The sequence below is a fragment of the Sciurus carolinensis genome, chromosome 13 (assembly GCF_902686445.1).
Source record: "Sciurus carolinensis chromosome 13, mSciCar1.2, whole genome shotgun sequence".
Taxonomy (NCBI): domain Eukaryota; kingdom Metazoa; phylum Chordata; class Mammalia; order Rodentia; family Sciuridae; genus Sciurus; species Sciurus carolinensis.
This window is the reverse complement of record NC_062225.1, coordinates 46,929,717-46,954,537: the sequence shown is the minus strand read 5'-3', so window position 1 is coordinate 46,954,537 and position 24,821 is coordinate 46,929,717. Positions and strand designations below refer to the sequence as shown.

General features: G+C 34.9%; 1 protein-coding gene across 3 annotated transcripts in view; it reads left to right on the top strand.

The window, feature by feature from the left end:
• Ccdc85a (coiled-coil domain containing 85A) overlaps positions 1–22,650 on the top strand; it is a 194,902-nt gene extending 172,252 nt beyond the window's left edge. The window contains exons 4-7 of one of the 3 annotated variants that reach the window (XM_047522985.1): positions 10,281–10,415; positions 13,472–13,591; positions 16,866–16,964; positions 20,853–22,650. In XM_047522985.1, coding sequence (XP_047378941.1) covers positions 10,281–10,415; positions 13,472–13,591; positions 16,866–16,964; positions 20,853–20,942 — 444 coding nt within the window. In that variant the 3' untranslated portion in view covers positions 20,943–22,650. The remainder of the gene's footprint in view (positions 1–10,280; positions 10,416–13,471; positions 13,592–16,865; positions 16,965–20,852) is intronic. The other 2 variants (XM_047522986.1, XM_047522988.1) reach the window with 2 other exon arrangements.
• The last annotated feature ends 2,171 nt before the right edge of the window (positions 22,651–24,821 follow it).

Here is a 24,821-nt window from a genome sequence, read left to right as displayed (position 1 = left end):
ATTAAGTCAATTCTATTTATGGTTTCAAGCAGAATAAATTTCAAATTTTTCTTATGGCCTGTAAGAGTTTTCTTGATCCAGGTCCTGCATGTCATGGCAGCCTCAGCTTTGGCTGCTCTGGGCCTCACATCCTAGGCTCACATTTTTCTGAATTTTTTTCCACGTCTGTGTTGTCTGTCTACAATTTTAGTTTCTCAGGGTGAGAGTTCCTTGCCAACTCCAGACATCAGTCTTTTTTTATTATGTCAAACAATGACTAAATGAGTAAAAGTTCCTTTCCAGTTTCCTTAGCTAGGATCTCCTGGAAACTTAGAGTGGTCTACACTTAATGAATTTGAGAGCAATAATCACATCAAAAGATTTTTTAAAAATTTCCACTTGATTGTGAGATTACATAGAGATTCTGATGAGCATATACTTTGGATGTTGCAGTGATAAAGTCTGTTTTTATTTTTGGTCTGCTATTCTTTCCTTGTGATCTTTTCAGTTACTGTTTTAACATGGGTTAACTTCTCTATAATGAAATTGATGGAGGTGATTCAAGATTTTGAGGATAAACTTACTTTGCTCAAATGATAACTGGCTGATGAGAGAAAAATAGTGGGAATTTAGACTGTGTTTAAACGCTAGTTTTGTCAAATATGGACCATCAAAAACAATGTAAATTTTACCTATTGCAGGCCATTTTAGCATTCCAGAAGTGCATTTCAGTCACTTAATAGTTGAGTACCTCTTAGGTACCAAGTACATAGGCACAATTATTTTTGAGGAAGAGCCATATGTATAGCCATACAATTATTTTTGAGGAAGAGCCATATGTATCTATGTATACATAGATATACATATACACAATTTTTTTTGTTTTTATATGTCTATTTATTTTAACACTGAAGAAACTCAATAAACATCCAAAAACATCCATAAACTTTTTTTGTCTGTTTGCTCTTTTTTTTTTGAAATTAATTAATTTTATTTTTTTTATTATTTAAACAAATGGGTACAATTTGTTTCTCTGGTTGTACTTGAAGTAGAGGCGTACAATTTGTGTAATCATACATTTACATAGGGCAATGCTGTTTGATTTATTCTGTTATTTTTTCCTACCCCCACCCCTCCCTTCCCTCTATACAGTTCCTCCTTCCACCATTCTTGCCTCCCTCCCACCCCACAATTATTTTTGAGGAAGAGCCATAGTTTCATACATAGATCTTGATTGACACTTAATAATGTTAGTATTCCAAGATGTATGAAGTATTACTGAAAATATGAGTGGGCTTAAAATTAACCCATGAACAAAATTTTTGTCAGTTCACCTTAAGGTGGGGTGGTCAGTATAGTAATTATACCTATCTGTTAGACAATGGAGGCAAAATTCACAGGATTATGACTTCCTCATTAGCAGAGCCAGGATTGAAACAGGTATTTCAGATGATGGGGATGGGGCAAGGGGGAGAGGGAGAAAGACAGATGCTAAGTATGGAACTGTCCACAGCAACAATTGCACAGATATTTATTGGAGGGGACTGGAAATAAACTACTTTTCCTATATTCACTAATTTATAGAGGAAGAGAGACTGTGAGAGGAAGATAGGCTTTGCTTAGAGGTTAGAGGAACTTTGCTTATCAGGAAGAGAGACTTTGCTTAGAGGAAGAGAAACTTTGCTTAGAGGATGTTTTAGAAAGACAGGCTTGCTATGCTTATCAGAGATCTGTTTCTTCTTAGAGGTGTGTCCTGCATCCTGTGAACTAAAGGGTGCAATCTAGAGGTGTGTTCTCAGTTCTCCACTCTACGATCTGCCTTCTGCCACTGCCTACTGCTTCTTATTGCTAGCTGCTTCCCTTCTCTTCTAGCTGCTGCTGCTTACTGCTGCTAATTGCCTTCCGCCTACTGCCCACTTATATTCCCTCCAGGAGGCGGAGGGCAGGGCCTCGCCAGTTGAGATCAGGCGAGGAGCCAGCTGCCCTATTACAGCAAAAGTTAAAGCGAGCAGGCAGGAGCAGGAGCACTAGGGAACACCTGTGCACGCGTTGTGTGCATGGACTTAATTGAAAACGGCCAATGATAAATCACTCGAGTGTGCTTATATTAATTAACCTCCTCACTGCCGATGTGATCAAAGCAACCTCCGGCTGGCCGCCAGGCGCCATCCCGGCGCAGCCCACATGGCACAGCCCCCAACATGGAACCAGAATAAAAAAGTGACATCCTGGATCACACTGATGTGAGACAGGAAAAGCATTGGATTCAGAAGAGTGTGACTAGAATCCAAATCCAGAGAGAAGAAAGTTGGAATAGGAGATAGATTATTTTCTTGATGAGATCACTGTAGTTAGCTGGATCCGTATTATATTCCATTTATAGCATGATCTATATAGTATTTCAAAATGAGTTGTTGGTAATTTTCAACAGATCCTTTAGGTAACTTCAGAAAACCATGTTTCAAAAATCATTCAATTAATATTTTAGATGTAGACTTTATGTAATTATTGTGACCCCAGTTTTTTGTCTTGAGTAGAGCAAGTCACATGAGCACAGAGGTCATGGTCAGTCTGTGTATATTGGTTTGTCTGGATCAGGCACTAATTTATTAGTCAGAATACCCACATGCTCCTAATCTAACCATTCCCAGGCCCCTGAGTCTTTCCAAGCAGGATCTCCCATTAGCCCAAGAGCTAGCAGAAAGAGACTTCTAGGTCCTCCAAAAGTCATCGAGGTGTAAATTATTGAGAAAAGCACCAGGCACAAAGTATCTTCTAAAAATTAAAAAAAAAAAACCTGACAGATAAAATTATATTACCAAGTACATGATAGTTTGAAATACATATACATTGTGGAATGACTCAATAAAGCATTCCCTCACATGGTTATCATTTCTGTGGTGAGAACACTTTATATCCACTCTCAGCATTCTCAAGAACACATTGCAACTAGAAGAGCAACTTTGTTTGATTGTATATATGATTGAGATCTTGCAATATCTATGTGTGGTTTATTTTATTTAACATAATGTCCTTCAGTTTCATCCATGTTACAAATGACAGAATTTCATTCCATTTTATGCCTGAATAGTCTTCTATTTTGTAGGTGTATCTCCAACATTTTCTTTGTGAATTCATCCATTGATGGATACTTTGGTTGTTTCCATATCCTGTCATGTGAATAGTGCTGCAGTGAACACGAGAGTACAGGTGTTCCTGTGACTTACTGATTTCATTTCCTTTGGACAGACACCTAGAGGTGACATTGCTGCTTTGCATAGTAGTTCTATTTTTAGATTTTTGAAGAGCCTCATATTGATTTCCATAATGACTTTACTAATTTACATTATCACCAATAGCATATAAGATTTCCCCTTTCTCTATGCCCTTGCTAAGCACTTGTTATCTTTTATCTTCTTATTAAGTCATTCTAACTGGGGTGAGATTGTATCTCATTACAGTCTTGATTTGCATTTGCCTGATGATTAGTGATGTTGAGTGTTTTGTTTTTTTTTTTTTTTTTTTTTTTTTTTTTTTTTTTTTCATCTACCTCTTGACCATTTGTGTGTCTTTGGAAAAATGTTGATCCAGATTTCTGCCCATTTTTAAAAAATTGGTTTGTTTTCCTGCTGTGGACTTGGTTGAATGCCTTATATATTTTTTATTCACATTTGTGTCTTTGAAGGTGTAGTAGGATTGTCTTAATCTTTTAAATTGTCAACATTTAAGATAGCCCTAACTTATAGTAGGGCCTTAGTGATGGAGAGCCATTGTGACAAAGGCATACCTTCCAAGTCTCTTCTACCTACTGAGGATACAAACATGTAAACAGATTATACACCTTAGTCATGGGTGAAGGAGGGAACAGTCACTATTATTTGCTCTGATTTCTCTCTCCATCTTGCATAATGCTCTCAGCACTAGGATGTTGTTTGGGTGTCAGGGCCCTTCTATTTGCTGCCAATTTTTATTCTTTCCTAAAGTGACTGCTTAAAGTTAAGTGAGGAATGTTTGCCTGCTGTATTGTTAAGGAAGGTTTATTTTCTTCTCTAATTTCCACAAATCACCTTCTGCCAATTTCATTCTCCAGATGGGATTGCCATCTTGCTTTCCAAGGTGCTGCAGTTTGCTGTATCTCTTTACTCTGGGACTCTGTTCTTTGGACCACTGCCCTGTGCTGACCAATTTTTGTATTTTTATTATAGTATTGCTGTTACGTAGGGTGTTTGGGACATTCTTAATTCTGTTTCATTTGTCACGAAGTCATTTCCTGTGTGGGGATGGGAATATGTGTGCCTTCCTACGTAGAATACTTAAGGACTGAAGCTTAGGGAGTTTCCTTTTTAGTTGTTTGGAGCTCCAAATCTTGCAGGCATGTCCTCCTCATATGCAGTATCTGATACAGAGCTGTCACCAGAGATTTTGTGTTGCAGTTTTCCAACATAGTTCTCTTTCTCTGAATCAGGCTTTCTCAACTTCAGCAATATTGACATTTGGAGCTGGATAATTCTTTGTTGCAAGAGGCCCGTACTATGCACTGCATGGTGTTTAGTAGCATCCTTGGTGTCTGCCCACTAAATGCTAGTAGAAACTGCCCAGTTTTGAAGACTAAAAATGTTGGTACATGTTTCTTTTTACCAAATGAACCTCTGGGGGAGCAAATTGCCCCTGGTTGAGAACTACTGCTATATATAATAAATATGTGAAAGTAAAGTGACACATTATAAAACGTGTTGACAACCAAAGCCAAAACATTCATGATAATGACAGCAAATGCTTATAGAGCACTTACAGGAGCCAGGCACTGTTTTCATGAGAGTTACTAAGATCATACAGTGACATATCAATGCACCATTATTCCCCACATTTTAGAGACAAGGAACTGAGGCACAGAGAGGTCATATAGTTTGTCCAGAGTCATATAGCTCATAAGTGTTAGATCTAGAATTTAAATCCAGGCTACATGACCCAAAAGGCTGTAATTGGAACTCTATCTTTCAACAAAAATTTTATTGAAATATGATATTGCTTCTGATAGGTGCTTACTAGATATGAAGTGAACAAATGAATATCTACAAATTCTGAAAACCTTTAAATATTTTAAGTCAGTATTGAATAGTTTTTTAGTTAAATGAAAAATGTGCTTTTCTTTGAATACAAACAACTAAATATTATCATGAGAACAAAGTTGAGGATCTCAGCATCTGTATATCTCTGCATAGGTATCTTTAAGTGTTTGCCAAGGTGACTTTTAAAGTCTCTTATCTAATCTGAGCTATTTATTGATTTGTTAGTGCGGTGTTATAGTGTGTCAGAATGAAGGCTGGCCAACTTCAGTGAAATATTTTCCTGATGCAATTAGGCAAAGCATCTGTTCTGGCCCTATAGTAAGGAAAAACTGAATTTGTCCCCCCATCCTAAACTAGGTATATGTTCTGATGAGGCATGAGATACTGTGTGACCAAGCTTCAGGACTTATAACAAATTAAACATCTTTAAGTACCAGGAAACCACTTTAGCTAATCAATCTTCAGGCTTTCATAGTTGGCTTCCTTTAATAAGTAAGAAGGCTGGGCTCTAAAATCTGCTTTAGGTGCATTACTTTTGATTCATATCAAGCAAAAAGCCTGTATTTTATAGGACACTACAGTATTGTGATTTTAATCAACTGGAAATGTTTATGTATATAAACATATATGTTTACACACATATATGTATATATGTAGATAGTCAATAAGCAGCCAAGTGCATTCATTGTTCATTACTCTAGAGTAGAAAACGAAACTTGGGAAGCATTTTCAGTTTTTTAAAAATGTTATTTTTCCTTGACTAGAATAAAACATTGTAAACATTTTATAAGTTTTTAATTTTCAGGTAATTTTCTCCATTGCAGAGCGACAAATCAAGTTCCAAGTGGACATCTTTTGTGATTTTTGTGCTTTATATAACATAATAATGGACCCTTTAAAGTGTATTTCATCATTTCTGTGAGGAATAATAGCACTTTATGGATTCCCACAAATTTGGGAAAAGATGATGACTGTATTCAAAAGTAGTCTATTTTTTGAAAGTTGTTTCCTTCATTTATATGTAAGCTATAACCCTTTGAGAGCAAGAAGGAAAAGAGAAACTACTGTGTCTTAGAGAGATTTGTACAACCTTAAAAAGATGAGAACTGTTTATCCCTTCAAACTATGATGATTCTAATGATAATGTTACAGATAGTGGTTGAAGATGTCATGTTGAGTCATTTCTCAGTACAGAGGAGTGTGGAGAACCATTTAAAATCTGACCCCTGGACATCCTGAGTCCATACGCTCTGACTCATGCAAAAACCATATATTTGTCCATGTGAGAATTCATTTCCCCTTCTCCTCTTTCTTTCAAAGTCAGCAAGGAAAAAGTTATCAAGTCAAACTGACTCTTTCCTATTCCTATTACCTTAAAAAATGATCACTTTTTTTGTTTCCCAATCCTTTATTACTTAGGCTTGCAATGACTAGTTCTTGGGAGCATGTTTTTTCCTATCAGTGTATATTTCTGCAGTTTGCTGAGGTGCCTGGTGATAAAAGGATGGAACCTGGATCCCTTTTCCTTTCTTTCAGGACCTAATTTTCACTTCTCCTCCTCCAACACAAATTTCAGAAGTACTTATTTATCCATAAATCTTGTAATATTGTCCTTAGGTTTTTGGAATTTTAGAGGAATAGAACATAGATTATCGTACACTTATATAGAAACTTTTGAAAGAAATTTGATTTTTAATTGTCTTTCACCCATTTGCTTATCTACAAGTTTACATTTTTCTTATTCAGTCATGTTGCATAATTATATATAGGAATTATATAAAGGAATACATGTAAAATTAAAATATTTTTTAAATTTAAAAAATAATTTAAATTTGCAAGAGGATTGTTGGAATATAATTGTATTTTATGAAAAAAGGACAAGTTCTACACAGCTGTTCCTTTCTTCATAAAATTGTGTGACCCTTTAATTTGGGTAGTTACTTTGGTTAGCTAATGAAACAATGGATCTGAGAGGTAGACAGTTCAAATCTCTGCATTTCTTGTATTTATTTTTTCTTTTCTGAAGCCTGTTATATTACCAGTTATTCTTGCTTATAAGCAGATAAAGTTGAGTGGAAATAAACTAGACAGGATGAAATCCATCTATACCCACCCTTCTAAAGAGAACTATTGCATCATGATAGAGATTAGTATCATTTTCTTATTTGGAAGGAAACTAATATGGCTCTCATTAGAATTTAAAATAGTGATGCAATTATCTTATTATCAAGAATGTAATTTTGCTATGAGGAAGATCTATTTTGCTACTCTGCTCAAAGTGCATACATCCTTTTGCATTGAAAATAGTCTTTAAATAAATACTTAAGACTCCTAATTTTGCTTTTATTTTACTACATGTGGAATAGTGAAAAAAAGACAATATTTGTTAAATCTTTTAATGTATCCTGTATGACTAAGAATGGAAGCTTTCAGAGTGCTAATTAAAATAATCTTACTAAAAATAACTGACAAAAAATAATAACAAAATAGCACAATGACAACTTAATCACAACTGTTTCATTTTACCACTTTTCTTTAAAGTCATATTACAAATTATAATAATTTTACTCAGCAAGAGGAAAAATTAATATATATTCTATTTGTTTAGATGATCTTTTAAAATTTGAATGGCTTTATTCTTTGATTCTGAAGGATAAGTAAATTATTTTAAGGGTAATAATAGATGTACAAAATTTCAACTTTCATGGAAGGTCTTCCAGATACTTGGTAAAAGTCATAGTACTCATATTTTCTGTGATATTAAAGTATACTTGTGTTTCTTGAACAAGGGTGCTTGTTTACAGCAAAGAAATCATTTCTATAATGGTTCCTTACAACATAGTAAGTAATCTATGATTTACCTCCCACACGAAGCATTAGTTTACTCTCAGCATTTAGGGTATTATCATCTCCTATCTAAAATAATTTGTTGGTTACACTATATATCTGTATATAAAGTAGCTGATCAATGTACAGATTTATGGAATTGGTGGGGTCATTCAGGCATTCTTTTTTATAAATTTAAAATTTTGGAAAACCACAGAAAACAAGACTAAGCAAAACAACCTCAGAAAATAGGAAGTCACTTTCTTAAGATGGTTAGGAATTGTTTTCCCCACTGATGGCCAGAATTAGGTTCCCTACTTTTGTGCCTCAAAGTTTACAGAAATAACTCCAACAAATGACCTGCTGAGGTTTACAAAACCGTCTTCAGGAAATACTGTGATTAACAATTGCAATCCTGGCAAAAAGTTAAACCTTCATTAGTCTAGAAATGTCATTCAGATATAGTTTATTTGAAAGTCAAAGATGGATGGTTGGCCCAAAATACATTTTTCTTTGTACCTAGATTTTTTAAAAAGTTGCTTATATGAATAGGAAATCAATAATCCTGATTCTCTATAAGAGTACCTTTTCCTTTAAAATAGTTATATCATCAAATAATTCATTTTTCCACAAAAATCTGGCCCATTTGTATTCCCCCCTTTTATGAGATTAGTTATAAATATTTAATATTTATAAAAAGCTTTTATAAGACTTACCTTGTAGCTATTATTTTATATAGTATCATTCTGTAAATGGGCAAATATTGTGCATTTTCTGGAGTATCTGAATGACTTCTCTATTCGATAGGCTTCTGAATGGTTATAGATGCCACCTTAGATTTCATGGGTTTGGCAATAAGTTTTGTCACAGTGGAGAGGAATTAGGATTTTGACTTGCTAAACATTAAGAAAGAATGAAAATGAAATTCCTAAATGTTTTCCTCAGTTGTTGAATCCAAAACACAAGATCAAAGAGACACAAGCCACAGAAAGAACCAAATCCAGATGATAGATCTCCTTATTTGTAGAAGTACCTACAAAATTTGCAGTACTTATTAAGGATAATCACAGAAACAGAATGATGTAGTAGTTCAGTCTAATAACCACATTGCAAACTCTTAGATATAATTCTTTCGATGATGGAAATAGATTACACACATATGAAATACTACCAAAAAAGCAATATTCATATCAAGGTTGAAATTATCATTATGGCCCAAGTGCAAATATATAATTTTCCTGGTTATATATGAAGAATAGAATATGTATGACTTATTTGGTAGGAACTGGGCTGAATTCATAGGTTCAGAAAAGTTTTGAGAGTACCAAGTGCTAGACATCATTTCCTTTTTTTTTTTTTTTACTTCACTTAAGATTATGATGCATATTTTTTGTTGTTGTTCAGCCTCCGAAAGTTAAAAACAAGTGAAAATTAGACCAGCACCATTTAGAAGCACATACTAACTTCCAGGAAAATGAATCATTGAATTTTTTTTTTCTTTTAGTTTCCCCAAATTAACCTCAACATTTAGCTACTGGAATTTTTTGAACAGTCTGTGAGTTTTCCATAACATTTTTTCCCTGATGTTTGGGACAGTGTCCTTTGTCAAAAGTTGGTGAAAGTTGGCAGTGAGAGCAAATCATGTTCAAATAAGTTCATTTTGCTTCTGATCATTTTAATAGGATTGTACCATTTGATCACAGGAAAAAACCTAAAATTTAGGGAAAACATTGTTTCTTTTTTCAGTTAAGTGATCTCTAGTTCCAGAACACAAAGAAATTTGGGGATTAAGTGATGAATAGAATTTTTAATAATTTGGTCGATTCCCTGTGTAAAAGAGTTACTTTAAAATACAGTGAGACTTCTTAGTTGATTACATACTCTTCAGTATGTAGCAATTTTGTTGAAACTTTGATTAGTGTCAGGTCTTCTGCATGTTATTGAAATTAAATATTCCCAAATTAAGTGTCTGAACAAAAGGGCATACAGCTTCTGATTATAACTTCTTAATAGAAAAAAGTAACTTCTATTAAGTTCTGAAGTTATGCAGTTTAGATACCTGGAAGGCATATGGCAATTCTGCTTCTCACAGGTAAAACCCATGAAATCATGTCATTTAAATGGCTTTAAGATTTTTCTGACATTTTACCTTTACCATCTACTCTTTTTGAAAGCTTGAGAATGTAGTTATACTTTTGCCAAACACGTAAATTGGTCTTAGCTCTAATACACAGGACTTCAGATGCTGATATGTGTATATTTTTTCCCTAGCTGCAGGTGCATGTTACAGCTTGCCATTGTGGTCATTGTGGTTCATTTCATTAAGCATCGTGTTCTATCTGCTGTTATGAGACTTGGGAAACAGTATTTTTTTGAGTGATTGTCCCATATTGTTCCAAATATAAGGCCACCCAGAATAGAAGGCAACCTCCAACTAGAAACAGCTCAAATATGGAGAAAGGCTGGGGGCCCAGAGCCCGGCGGGTCTTGCAGTGGTGGCAAGGGTGCCGAGGAATAGGACGATGCCTGCCCACTCTCCCGGTGAGTGAAGACGAGTCAGCTGGCTACATTTGCTTGTGTATAACCAGATGGCTTCTGCTGTTTGAGGAAAAGTTATACTCGGGGGTTGAGAATAAGTCCATACACGTGGGAAAAAGTTGCTATATGTCTAAAACCAGGAGGGAGGATGGGAATAGTTTTTCACTTCCTAAATAGTTGTTGACAGTGTTCTTTCTGAACCTGGGACTGAAAGTTGAGCAACCCCAAATAAGAGAGAATGAAGTTACCCTGGACCTTTGGTGAAGAGAAGTGTAAAAGATGTGGGGCTGTGGAAATAAGTGAATGTCATCAACTGTGTCTCGTCTACTCTGGAAATTATTCCTTGCCCTTTGCAATTGACTGGCAGAGAGGGGTGCACTGTGTGTACTCATGTGAATCTTGAAAACAAGCAACTCAAACTGGGAATTACATTTCCAATTTTATTAAGATTTTCCACTTTTTAAATCCCCTGTCTCCAGAACCAGGCGAGTATAATTTAAATAATTTCATTGAAATATACTCCAAGAGAATATTTAACATCATTTGGTGTACTGGCATTTCATTCAGTATCATACTTAGATAAAATAATTTGGTGAAAAAATGTTAGCTGAAAGTACATACTGATTGAACCTCAGTAATTCTCCAAGGATTGGTCTTACTGTGTTAAGCACAGAGAAAGCTAACTTTTTATTTTATAGTACTAAATGAAGGCAGAATGAGGTGCTTGATTCTGTTATAACCTAGAAAAGTATTTAGCACCTGTTGGCAGTAAACTTTACCAGGTATTTTATTACCTTTCTGGTATCACAAAAATAATACAAAATATGAACATTGATCTTTGTGGTTGATTACTAGTTTTTGCCTCTCAAAGCTAATTTGAGGTAAAAACCTAAATTTTTAAAAGATGATTTTCCCTCCTAAATAACCCCCCATCCCCAAAAGATTCTACTGTAGCATTTTTTTAAGGAAGTCACTTTAATAAAAGTGTTCATTTGTCTCTGAATAGATATGACCAGAACAGTACTCCCCTTAAGTTGAAACAAAGCTAACTGGCCCTGATAATTTGGTATTAGGAAGCTATTAACATTGATTTTGAAAGATAGAGGCCCACACCCAAACAAGATCTTGCTAGGATTTACATGCCTAACTTTCTGCAAATCTGGGAAGAGAATCTTTGAAAAAGAAAGACTGGGCAGAAAATGTTTGAAAGGAAGAAATGGCAAGAGGATAGCTCAGAGTTCGACATTAGGCTACCCATCAGAAGAAAATCAGATTACCTACCAGAGGAAAATTGGCGCTAGGAGAGAGAAGCGAACTCTGTATAATTTCCAGAAATCTTTTCCAAAGAGTTCCTAAGGGTAGTACCACTAGGGGAAGCAAACACAACAGCAGAGGACCCAGGTTATTCAGGGAAGAAGAACTTCCTTTGTACTCCATAGTGCTGAAATTATTCACTCTTGAAAGAAAAAGAAGTTGTCATAAAATTTGTTGGTGGAGTTTAACCATCTTTAAACTTCAAATAATTTCCCTTCTATTATGTGTATCAGGGATTATTATATTTTATTTGATCTGAGTTACAAATACAGTAAAACCAATTTTATAATTTCATTTTCCATAGGGGTTTGGCCATTGATAATTGAAAGACCTTCTTTATCACCCATTTCCAATTAAACTTAGTAGCAATAGAAGACAGAACCTGAAGAAGTCACCTAAATGTCATATTCCACAGCTTCCTCTATCTTTGGCTAGTGGAGGTGGATGAAGACCTGACTAGATTGTGCAAGTGTGAGCAGGGAAACAAACATGGCCTTAGCAGGCTTGCAAGGGGGCAAGGGGATCCTCCTGGGACATAGGAAGACATGACAGCAACAAGGGGAGAAAATATTCCAAATTGCATAAACAGTAATTATTGTAAAAAATCATTGGGGATTGCTCATTTCTCTGTGAATGGCATTGGATGCATACAGCCTGTACCTCTACTGGTTGCTCTCTGCAGGTTTCCCCTCCCATCCCTAAAATGTACCCCATAAAAGCTTACCCAGAGATGTTGCAATTTAATATCCTAAATATGTCTCTCCCTTCATAAATTCATATGGTGAACCTTCACTGGCTCCTATTCAGGGGATTAAGTTGATAAGATCAAATGGAACAGTGATTAATCTGTTAGACATGGCAAAATCTGTAGATTTGTTGATAGTCAGAAATTAAAATTTCTCATGTCCTCTAAAGACTGTAATGATCTGCATAAAAACACATTTGGAAAATTCTCAAATTTCTATTCCTGCTTCTTTCTTTTTTTTGAGAGTAGATAACTGCTGCTCTCTGTTCCTTCACTAACTCATCAGTCTTTCTGCAAGCAATCTTTAGTGAAAGGGCAGACCTCTCCGGGGGATTCCCACTTCATGTACCCATGACTATGGCTCGCATGGGTCTAATTAATCACGCCCAGTTCTGATTTCTCACCATTTGAGTTGAAGAATAAAAATCAGTAAACTAAAATTATTTAATTTGTATCTATTTTGATTTTCATTTTTAAAGACTAGAAAATCAGAGAATAATTCCTTAAAGGAAATGCTGAATTTGGTTGAGTGTCTTTCAAAAATGCTCTACTGTAGGTCTTCCCTCAAAGAAGGGTTTATAAGAGAGTATCTTCAATGCAAGGATGTGATGTGTCTGCATCTTCTGAGACATGGAATGTGGCATTGGACCTACTGAATGAACACATTGAACTCAACCATGAAGTAACTCTTGAATCCCCCTACTCTTGAAAATCTTTAAGTTTCAAATATTATACTTGAAATTTTGTTAATGGTCATTCCTTGAGGGGCATTGCTCTCTTTGGTAAATCAGAGATGACATCTGGATGTGTTGGATGTCTCTTAGTTTTCTTGTTGGTCAAACAGCAAGTAAATTCCAATTAGCAGGTCAATAGTATCTTAGGATAGGCTAGGAAAAAAGTGGATAATTCTCATTTGGCAGTGAAATTGAATATTGAATGACATCTATGTAGTTATAAACGACTTTTGTTTTAATAACAAAGTTGTTGATTTTCTACTAAGGGTTCTTTTAGGTTGTCATCAGGGGCTGATGGGAGTAACAGTTCACCCAACTCTCCAGCTAGCTTCAGTGGACATACCACACCTTCTCAGCAGCCTGAACCTGTGGTACATTCTCTTAAGGTAACCAACTGTGTGCAACCATTTATCCAGAACCTCAGTTGTGTCGTGGCTTGTTTGCTGTATTCTGGTAATCCTCACGGTCTTGCTTTAACCATAGATACTTTATTTTTTTGACTCCTTATGCTATAACTTTTTAATCTTCATTTTTGAAGTATGATTTTAATTTTTTAAATTAACAATGGGTTTGAGTACTTGTGGTTGAATCTCTAGTTTTATCATTTTGTTTTGAGTAATGTGATTCATACCTATATGCATTGAAGTTTAAGTCTGATGTGCATGTATATCCATATTTGTGAAATATTGTTATAGGTATGTGTGCAATGTTTGTAGCATGGATGTCTTCAGAGGTAGGCAGTTAATGGTCAAAATGAGGAAGGCTACTATATTTCTCTTTATGCATCGAATACATTGTGCAACTTACAGTACAGAAATAAACAGCAACCTACTTACCTGCTGAGTAGAAATTAGATCTTCAAATTCTAATTAATGCTGCATTATAGAGCATTAGAAAGCAGTTGTATGGTCTTATATGTAAATCTAATTTTTGGCTCTTTAGATTCTGTGATGACTTTACAAAATTTTGGGTAAAATTTATCATTTATTTTTTAACCAATAATGAGTTTTTCAATAAGTAAAACTAATAAGTAATATATTGACAACAGAAGAAATTGATACAGATAATAAAAATATTAAAAATTGAAGTAAATCCTTGAAATTTGATCAGTTCCATAGTATGAAACACGGTCCATCAAATATATCTGTAATTCCTAACAGGTAGGAATCAAACCTTTCTAAGATTCAAAGTAGGTTGAGTTCTTCCGTTCTGTTTTGTTACATATGTTTTACAATTTTTCTTAATATTGTTTGTTTTGGAACGATTAATCCTTAGACTACAGATGTCCTCTTTTGGAGTGTGCTACACTTTCACAACCTGACTAAAGTAGACGAGAGCTTCAGAATGTTCAGTTCTTGTGGTGATTTAGCTTGAGCAGAGGATTTAGCGCTCTGTGTATTTTGCTTTAGCTTACATGAGCTTGTTTTTCCTGAACACACACTAATTGTTGTTGAGGGAAGGTATGAGAATCAGGCTGGTAGCCATTGGCAATACATTTGGCATTTTCTGTCTTGGCTGGAATAATTCACAAAGTGAACAACTGAGAGAATTCAAGGGACTGTACAGCCAGCATGAAGGGTTTTGGCTTACTGTCTGAACATTTTGCTCTCTGTATTTGGATGAACTTTAACAGGAATCAGGCACTAGCCATCTGAAAAGCATTTTAGAAATGGAAAATGGGCCAGAGATTCACTTCAGTTTTATAGCATTGTAGTGCCTATACAGATGATCAGCACCTCACCCTCCGGATCAAACTGTCTCAGTCTGTTGCCTTGTTAAATGGCAAGTACTCTTTGAATCTGATCGGCATAGTGGGTCTCATTGAAATTTCCTTAATTTCTCAATGCAGCTGTTAATGTGGCCTCGAAGGAAAGGGAGGGCAAGGAAGAGCTTCTCAATTTTCTCTGAATTTATTCTCTAATTTTCATGTCAAATTTTATCTCAAGAGAAGGATATATTATGTATTAATCAGAGCACTTAAGTGTCCTTAGTTGGTAGTTGGGTGATACTGAGCAACTGAAGCATCTTTATTGGATAACTACAGGCCCTTGAATATGAGATGTTTGGTTCTATGAGTTAACTGCACTGCAAAACAGAAATATGTGCAGACATTGTCTTTTGAAAATGCATCTTAAGAAGATCTCAATATTAAAAACTTGACATGTTTTTAAGAGTCACCTATCTAAAGCTGATTTATATCATGAAGCTGTTCCAAAGGAATAATTAGAACAAAGACTCAGTTTCTCACTTTCTGATAGATTTCAAAGAAAACTCTGAGCTTTAATAAACTCTATGATCATGGTTTATGGGGGAGTGTGTAAATCAGTATGAGAAATTAGCCCATTTGTAATAAGACCATATTTCTTTGGCTTTAAAATTCCATGATTGCTATTAATTGGACCTTCACTGTGCTTAGTAGAAATTAACTGATTTGAAGTATATTTCTATGAGGTGTATTACAAATTAAATTTGTAGGCAAATGAGCTGCTTGTTCAAGGGCTCTTTAAGTTTTCCATGAATATTCACTGAGCAAAGTCAATGATTTCCCTTAAGTATATAAAGAATGTAAATTTAAAAGAAACAGGTGTCAGAACTTTAAAGACGTGGTATCTATATAATAATGGCTAGGGTTTTTGGATTAACAAGATGGCAGTTTATAAATTTGATATTTACAGAATTGAATACTATAATTAGTCTCAGTATTGATGAACTCAATATGAAGTTCATCTACTGTTCATTGTTCTCTACTGTTCATTGTTGCAAATTCTTGGGAGGCACTTTTAGATGTGGTCATCAGTATGAACTGTGAAGACAATAGGACAATAGAACCTTTGGAAAAAGCATTAGCTTTTTTTTTTTTTTTTCTTTTTTTTAATGCTACAATACTGCTTTGGTTTAAAAGCTGATTGATAGGGAAAAGAATGACCAGCAGCACTCAAAGTTTTGTCTCCTTTTATATTATAGAAAGTGTCCACATTAAAAACATTATTGAAAGGAACATTATTTTCAACAAATTTAGAGGAGTGGAGACAGGCCTGTAAAATTGTTTAAAAGCTTTCATCCCAGATGTTTCACTTCAATGAAAAATATTTTCAGTGTTGCTCATATATTTTCATTATAATAAGCCAGTGTTTCTCTTTGCTACCATCAAAGAGCCATTTCCACCTTCTTTCTTAGGTACTAGGCACATGTACAGGCAAGAACTGTGAGGTCACTAATTCTTATATGTATGTTCTCTTTTAGTTGTCTTTTCTGTAGGCCATGTCTACATATCATTTGGACTGTTTGACTTATAATTAATTACGTTACTCACAATTACAATGGACCAAGAGGCATTGACTGTCTCCAAATAGTACACACTATTAGGTTATCTTAATGACTGAATTAAATGCATCTAATTATTTTAGACATTAATGAATTCAGTTAACTATTAATGATACAATGGCTTACTTTTAATGGTCATTTGAAAATCATGTTGAATTTATTTCAATAGGTTTTGGATCAATTACCTATTTTTAAAAGGTTTTGCCATATACTAATCTACTCTGATATGCAGACACGGAGAAAGTTAAAGATTTTACAAAATGGAGCTCTTTGATGGTTTTATCATAACTAACAATTTCCCATGTGAAATTTGCTTTTCTTTTTCAACAAATCCAGGTCTTGGATGTTCAGGAAACTATAGATCGTCAACAGGGTAAAGAGTATGAACATGACCTTAGTGAGACAGAAAAAGCTATAGTCAGAGAAATGTGCAATGTAAGTTTAATGTGCTTTATTGTGTATTCTGTGTTGAAAGCTTCATCATAGCTTAGTTATTGCTTTATGAATACCTACCTTTAAAAGTGCTGACCAAATGTCTTTACATTTCTATAAAACACTTGCCTTTGTTTTTATCTTCAGTATGTTTTATTGCAGGTTTATTAACAATAATCATGTTACAAAATATTCAGATCAGTGGACTGGTGATGTAGCTCAGTAATAGAGCTTTGCCTCGCATGTGCACAGTCTTGGGTTCAAGTCCCAGCACTGCAAAAAAACAACAACAAAAAAATCAGATCAGAAATGATCAGTCAATTCTGCATTCCAGAATAATCTATGAACATTTTCTAAATATTAAATTTATTGTCTAATAATAAATGGATTTTTGTTATTTTTAAGACATTCTTTAAAGATCAGTGTTTAAAAACATGATAAATAAGACATAGCCTCTTCAGATTTATTTGTGGCTATTCTTAGAAATAATGTCCCTATTAGGTAATGTTTGCTTAGTTCTTCATACATGTGTGTGCTTCACGTCATGCAAAATATTGTCTTTACCTTTCACTAGTTGACATGAACTCAATATAGAAAGGTGAGACAGACTAATGGGGAAGTTGATCCATGTGTCAGGAGAACATACAAAAAGTTATTTTCATAATGTATATCTGTTGTAATTATTATTGTGGGTTGAATTTTAATTGTTGGTTAAATTTTTAATTTTTAAGAATACAATCTGTGAAACTTTAAAGAAGTACTTGAAATATGGTAGAGGAAGCCATTTGTTAAATGCAACAAATCATGGTGAAGCACTGATCATATTAAGCAACTGATTTTAATTGACTTTGTATTGTACTTTTATCCCCTTCTTTTCTCCATTAGGATAGCAAACTTGCTTAGAAATACCCTTTAGCTTCAGGTCCATTAGAACTAGATATTCTCAGACCTTTATTGACCTCCTTGAGATGTTTCTGGAATCCAGTAAATGTTAACATAAGTCTCATGGGCATTTTATATGTGCTGTGGTGAGTTTTTTTTAGCTCCTGCTTACCTGTGTTATGGCTGCTTTTTCTTTTGCAACCCTTTCCAAGTTGTGTGTGTTTCTTTCTTGCATATCTGTTTTCTGTTTCTAAAATATAACTAATTATAGATGTCATAACTTCCTAAAATACCCATTTTTCACCTTCTGTAGCTTTTCACTTTGTGTTTATGGTTTTCAACTTGATAGTTTCCTTAGATAAATTAAAACATTGAGCTACACACCTAAGAGTGCCTGGTACTTCTCATCTATTGACTATGTAATAAGAAATTTCAGACAATATGAATTATAGAACTAGAAGGAACCACAGAAGTCATCCTCCTGTGGTCTCCAAAGAGTGTGGAGCTCCTGGGTAAGCAGATGATTGAGTTTCATATACCACAGATGATTTGATTTGGATAAGAACCCCCACTCTCACAATTTATGCTTGAATGAACCAAATCATAAATGAGATTAGTTCAATAATGAAGTCGGAGCAGACCCAGATCTCCTCTGAGGACCAACTCTTTCCTAAGTGCAGTAAATCATGGGATTTCATTTCCTAAAGAATGAAAAGCACAAATATCTCAGTGCCAGGATTTTTTCTTGTCCTTCCCTTCTTCTCCCTCCCTTATGAAGGGTTTCCAGACATGAGAAAAGTCATTTCTTTTGTCTCAGAAGAAAGCAACCATGGCATTGGATTTTGAATAGCTTTGTGTTGATGTTTTTGTTTGCCTGTATTTCCAAAAATGCTTCAAATAGCACCTTGCAGTGCTGATGTTGTTTTTCGCTATATAAGATCCTTTCAGAAAAATCAAAAGTTTACCTTCCTTGTTTATGTTAAAAGTTCTCTAGGGTATCTTTTCTAACTGTCCACTTTTATCTTTGATTCCTAGAACTTGAGGGGAAAAATCCTTACCATATCTGATTCTTAAGTACTCATATTTGGAAATGATTTAAAAGACAAGAAGTATTGATTTAAAATATTTGTGTCACCATTATATCAACATAGAAAACAGTAAATACTGGAAAAAAGAAAAATGCAGATTACAGGGAAGTTTCATAGATAATTTCTCAAACTAGTAAGGATTATGAGGCCTGGACTCCTATTGGAGGAACTAAATGCTTTTATAATATCACAGAAATAGTTTTCACATAAAGTCAGTGTAAGACTCAGGGAGAACTTGGGGTAAGAAGTTTTGCCATCATTTCTGATATTCCTCCTGGAGATAAATCATTGTCTTCTGTACAGTGGAAATATAATCCATAGCACCATGATGTGTGTTAGTAAGTATTTACTTGGTTATTCTCTTCCAGAGATAATGTTTGTAGTAATGCTTTATTTTTTTTTCAGTTTAGCTCTTGTAACCTCACCGTTGACAGTTGAAATACTTGACCAGTAATCTCAGTCATGTTCTCAAACATACACCTAGTCTGCTTTTTCAGTTATTCAGTCACCACTCCCGTGACCCTGTAGGAACAGTGGTTTAGTTCAGATTTCTGCCTGCTGTGTTTCCTTTCTCTACATCCTGTCGGGGTGAAGGCCCATTTTGCTCCATATTTGGATAACTGATGAGGAGTTGCCCTTGAGAGTGACCAGCTGGTGCTTTGCGTCTCTGATCCTTGTAAGGCCTTTAAGTTCCAAGCCAGACATTCAAAACATTCTGGGAAATGGACTTACTATGAACTTTACCTTTTTATCCCCCTAAATGTATCTTTTGGCTTGCTTCCCATTGCTCTATAATTCCTTTCCAAATATTTAAGGACCATAGCTGTAATTCCCCTTGAGTACAACGGGACATTTCTGACAGTACTGTTATCTGTTGAAACAGATACTAATAGTTCCACTGGCCTAGAAATGAAGATAGAGTCCTATGTTCTTATTACTATGAATGGTATTGAGTTTCCCTGGAACATCTGCCTGTATTTATTAAGCAAAAGCAAAATAAACAGTATGAGTAACTAATGAAGAAACTGATTTTGTGTTCATGTTAGAATGCTGTCAATTTTTGTGGATAATCTGACATAATCCTCATAGTGAAACACTCTAGCAAGGTTATGATTGTTATGTGTGCATGCATGCATGTGGGTGGGGATAGTATAATTAATATGACAGAATAAGTGAAATCTATGGTTTTTCTTTTATACTTATTTTATTTTTGATTTCACCTTTTGCTAACATCCTGTTAAAGTGACCCAGTTTTTAACAGGTTATAACTATCTCTTTCAAAGATTCCTGAAACTATTCTCATCTTGTCCCTATTTGGGATGTTTTGTTTTAGAAATCTTGAAGAATTGTTTAGTAGGTAAGGTTTGTGTCAATCAAGATTCCAGCTTGTAGAGAGGTCCACCAAAATTTACTATTAGCCCTAAGACCAGCTCAAGAACAAAAGCTCCTTCATTTTCCTAAGTGAATTAGACATTTCATGACATAGGAACCAGGATGATCTTGCTAAAGGGTTTGTAATTCAGGATATGCATTAGAATCACTTGGGGAGCTTAAAAGAAATACAGATGCCAGTACCTCACCTCCAGTGAAATGAGAATTTCTGAAGGTGGGAGATACCATTGAAGAGTTCCCCAAGTGCTCAGCGTGTAGCCAGAATTAATGATCACTTGGGTAACTTGAGTAAGCTGGCACAGTGTTCTTTAATTTTGACCCTGGTTGCTAGCAAGGGAGAGCAATCCCAGCTGCAGAGCAATTCTTGTGCTTCAGAAGTTCATCATCACATCTTGTGTTTGAACTCATTCACGTGGATATTTTGTCTCGTCTCCACATCCATCTTTGCCCCTCTCATAGTTCCCCTTTAAAACCCACAAATCTCTGAAAAGACAAGGAAGATGCTTACTTTTTACTTTTCTTTTTTAAGGTTGTGTGGAGGAAACTTGGAGATGCTGCAGGTTCGTGTCCTGGAATTAGGCAACATTTATCAGGAAACCAGTACAAAGGACCCATGTGAGAAGCACTCTTTCTCAAACATGAGATCAACACTGCCAGACAGAGATAAAGAGAAGAGTGGATTTCCACAAACCTGAACTCATGGAATAACACGGAGGTGATTGTACATTGCACATATCTCCCCTCTGAAACCCTCAGTACGACTTCCCCCATCAAACTGATATTCTGTGTCTCACTTTAGTGTTCACAACAGTTGATCTCAAACAAGGTTAGCTTTGAAAAAAAATCACCATTTTGGTATCAATATTTTCATTAGAACAAAATCATTTTTATCTCCCCAGTTCTGAGATTGTAATTGGGAAACCTGCATGGTTGGAAAAGTCCAGTAGAGCCTCAGTGGTTTTGATAGAGTTGACTCATTGCATACAATGGTGGGAACTTTCCATCATGCTATATTGAAGATACAAAGAGGTGTTTGCCAGCTTCCCAAAGTTGAGAGTTGGGCACCTACCTCTTATACTTCTCTTAAGGAAGGTTCCTGATGCATAATTTATTTGGATGCAAATAGATTTGATCTCTGTTTTGATTTTTTGAGGTGCTAAAAAGAACACATCAAATTGTCTTAGCCAGTTAGAAGAGTAGCAAGAGTTTGTAGAGTGCCTATCGGAGAGTACCATTTATTTCAAATGATCAAAAAATACCTTTTAATCTGATGAGTTGCTCATAAAAGCACATTCTGGGGACAGACCAACTTCCATATTCATTCAATATATCAATTTCAACTAAGAAAAATAATTTTTCTATGTGTTTCGAGCTGTGATATGTCAATTTCTACAATTTAGTTTCTAGACATACTGTATATTTAATAAACTTTATGTAAACTTTACAATATTGCACTGCATTTATGAAAAAAGCTTTCTTTGCCTACCGCAGCTATCTAGCATTTTCTGGAACTAACGCATGTCCTTCATTATTAAGGCTAAAAGCTCTTGTTCAGATTGCTTGAGGTTTGAAAAAGAGGTGTGTTAGCTTTGCTTAGTTTATTTCTTATTTTTGGTATATCTATCTATATATATATAATATTAGAATGTGTGTATTAGAAATGCTATGATAGGTATTTTGTGTTTATCTAAATGCAATGATAGTTTCTTGTATGAATGTGCAAGAGGCCTGTGACAGAATGCTACATTTCTACTGTAGTTTAAGAGTATAAAAGTAGGGATGCAACAACTTCCAGCTTTCAGGCATCTTCTAAATTACTGAGATTTGGTTCATAGCAAATATTTTTTGTTTTAAAATGGGCTCATTACAGAGTGTATTAATGTTCATTGATGAGGGAATGTAAAGGAATTTCATTATACTTTTAAAAAATGTAACTGATGAAAAACAGCTATTTTCAGAAAATATTTATGAATTAATTTACTATAGAATTATCTCTGTTATAATTGGGTTACGGTTTAAGCCTCTTTCTTTTAAAATGTCATATTTTTAAATCTTATCCCTCTATTAAATTGCTTGTTATATTTACATCTTCTCTCCTAGAAGTGTTTTCATCCTTAAATTGTTGTATTCCTTCACTCCAAAAATGCTTAAAAGTTTTTGTGCCTGCAGCACAGCCTGCAGAAGCTAATACAAGGGACTCTGGTCTTTTGCAAAATACTTGTGTAAATTTTGATACTGTATTAAAACTATTTTTTTAAAGTACCACATAAAATTGAGTATTAAGTATGTGTTCATCTTAGCAATGGTAATAAATTATTTAATCTCAGTGTTTTTGTCTTACTCAAAATGTTGTTCCTTAATTTGAGTAGATGTCTGTTAACTATCAATGCTCTCTTGGGATGGTGGTAATACAGATAATTATCTTAAATATAAAACAGTCATGTTTTAAAATATGCTTATAATGAGGGATTTAATATTCAGAGATTTCTTAATTTATACCATTCCCTATTATAATGTAGTTAAAATTTTAGAATGATCTTCAGAGATTTTAAAAATTAGTTTGTTATAAAATCTTCTTTTAATTGAGATGGATTAAAATTAATTTAGTTACCAAATTATTAGAACATAGTCATTAGGAGATACACTAGAAGGGAAATACTAAAGAAATAGGAAAACTGTATTTAAGAAGCTTACACATCATTGTGGGAATGTATAATATACACATAACCAAGACATAAGTAGGAACACACACATACTTCTTGGAAATCACAAATGAGATGGTGGAATAAGACTTCCTATACTGAGCATCAGCCCGAACTTTAAATGGCAGAGTGTATCAATCAAAATGAGTGGCACTGTTCTCTTCTGTGATGATTTTATAAGTTTATGATCTTATCTTCCCTGGGACAAAGGTTAATTTCCATATCTTGGCAGAGTATTTTTTACAAGTCTTAAAGCTGAGAGACTGACAATCAGAATCTAGCTTCTAATGAATGCCTTTCATGTTTTTAGCACATGCTTAAGGCACTGTAGAAAATGCAGATTATCTTATGTGACATTCAGTAAAATACTGACAGTTTAATTGGGATGATTGTTCCTTAGTTCAATGAACATTTAATGAATGCCTACCATTGCCATATGCGTAAACACAGCTTTGATTCCTGATTCATGGTGCTGGTTGCTCAAGACACACATGAAGAGTGGTATCTTGGATCTAGTGAAAGCTTCCTTTATCCTTGAAATCTAGATAGGATTGCTTCAAACATCTATTTTCTTGATCTGAGGAAGCAGTATGCCTCCTAATGATTTCCTCTAATTCCCAGAATTTGCACTCTGCCATAAGCTTCTTGCTGCTTCCTCCTCCCTCCACCTCAGGGACAAGCTATTTTCTCGGGGAGAAACTTTGGTATCCATTTCTGGAAAGATTTGACTACCTCAGTCTGGCTTATCAAGTTGAATTCCCAGCAAGCTCAAGGCACCTCTGAAGAATGCATTTATTGGATCCTAAAAAAGTAAAACCTCCACTCTGTTAAAGGTAGCATATTAGGTTGAAACCTAAGAAACAACCAATGTTGACCATCTTTGGACTGTAAAAAATACATGTGGCTCAAGATCCAACCCCATGATAAGATTTTATTTGCAGGGGGCAGGTGTGGGAATCTGAGTAAATACAATAGAAGTTAGAAAAGAGAATTATCATATTGGGATGTAGTTATATTAAAGTATGCTGACTTAAGAGCAGTATTGAATCAATATTTGACTTTAGACAGGCAGACATCTGCAAGTTCAGCATTTGACTCTAATTAACTCTGAGTTTGAACAGCTTCACTGCGCCTCAGTTTCCTCACATGACAAATGAAGATAATATCTACATTGCTGAGTTGTAAGGTTCCTCCTCAATTCTTAAATTCAATGGTCTTGACAGTGCATGAGGAATAATAGCAAGTCCACCAAAACATGAGTCAAGACTCATGGTCAGTGGCAGTTTATATAATTTGTCCAGAATGGGCCAGTGTGGGTAAGGTGGGGGGAACTGATGCTGAAGAAATATCTACTGCAACATAAGCATTCTAGCTGTGCAGTTACAGATGATCTCCATACATAATTCAGCCTACCATAGGCCTTGTCATGATCAATTACAGATGGCAATCATGTGAATGGAGTAAAAATGGACATTGACATGATTCTCATATATAAACAGTATGTTTTAAAAAAACAATTTCCACTACTGGCTAATTCTGTATTTTACATATCACTGGGAAAAATTAGACTTCAAAATGGCAGAATGAGTACCTGCCATAACTTCCTCTTCTTGGCTCAAGTCCTAAAAATGACCGAAAAGATGTTTTCATAAATCCATGATTCCACTAGATCATAAGAAACAGTGTACTCCATGGGCCAGTGATTATGATGAAATCTTGAAAGATAGACAAATGGAGCAGAGTGAAGAACAAATCCATAGTTCAAGGTACATGATAGAGGGCTGCAAGAGTGCTCC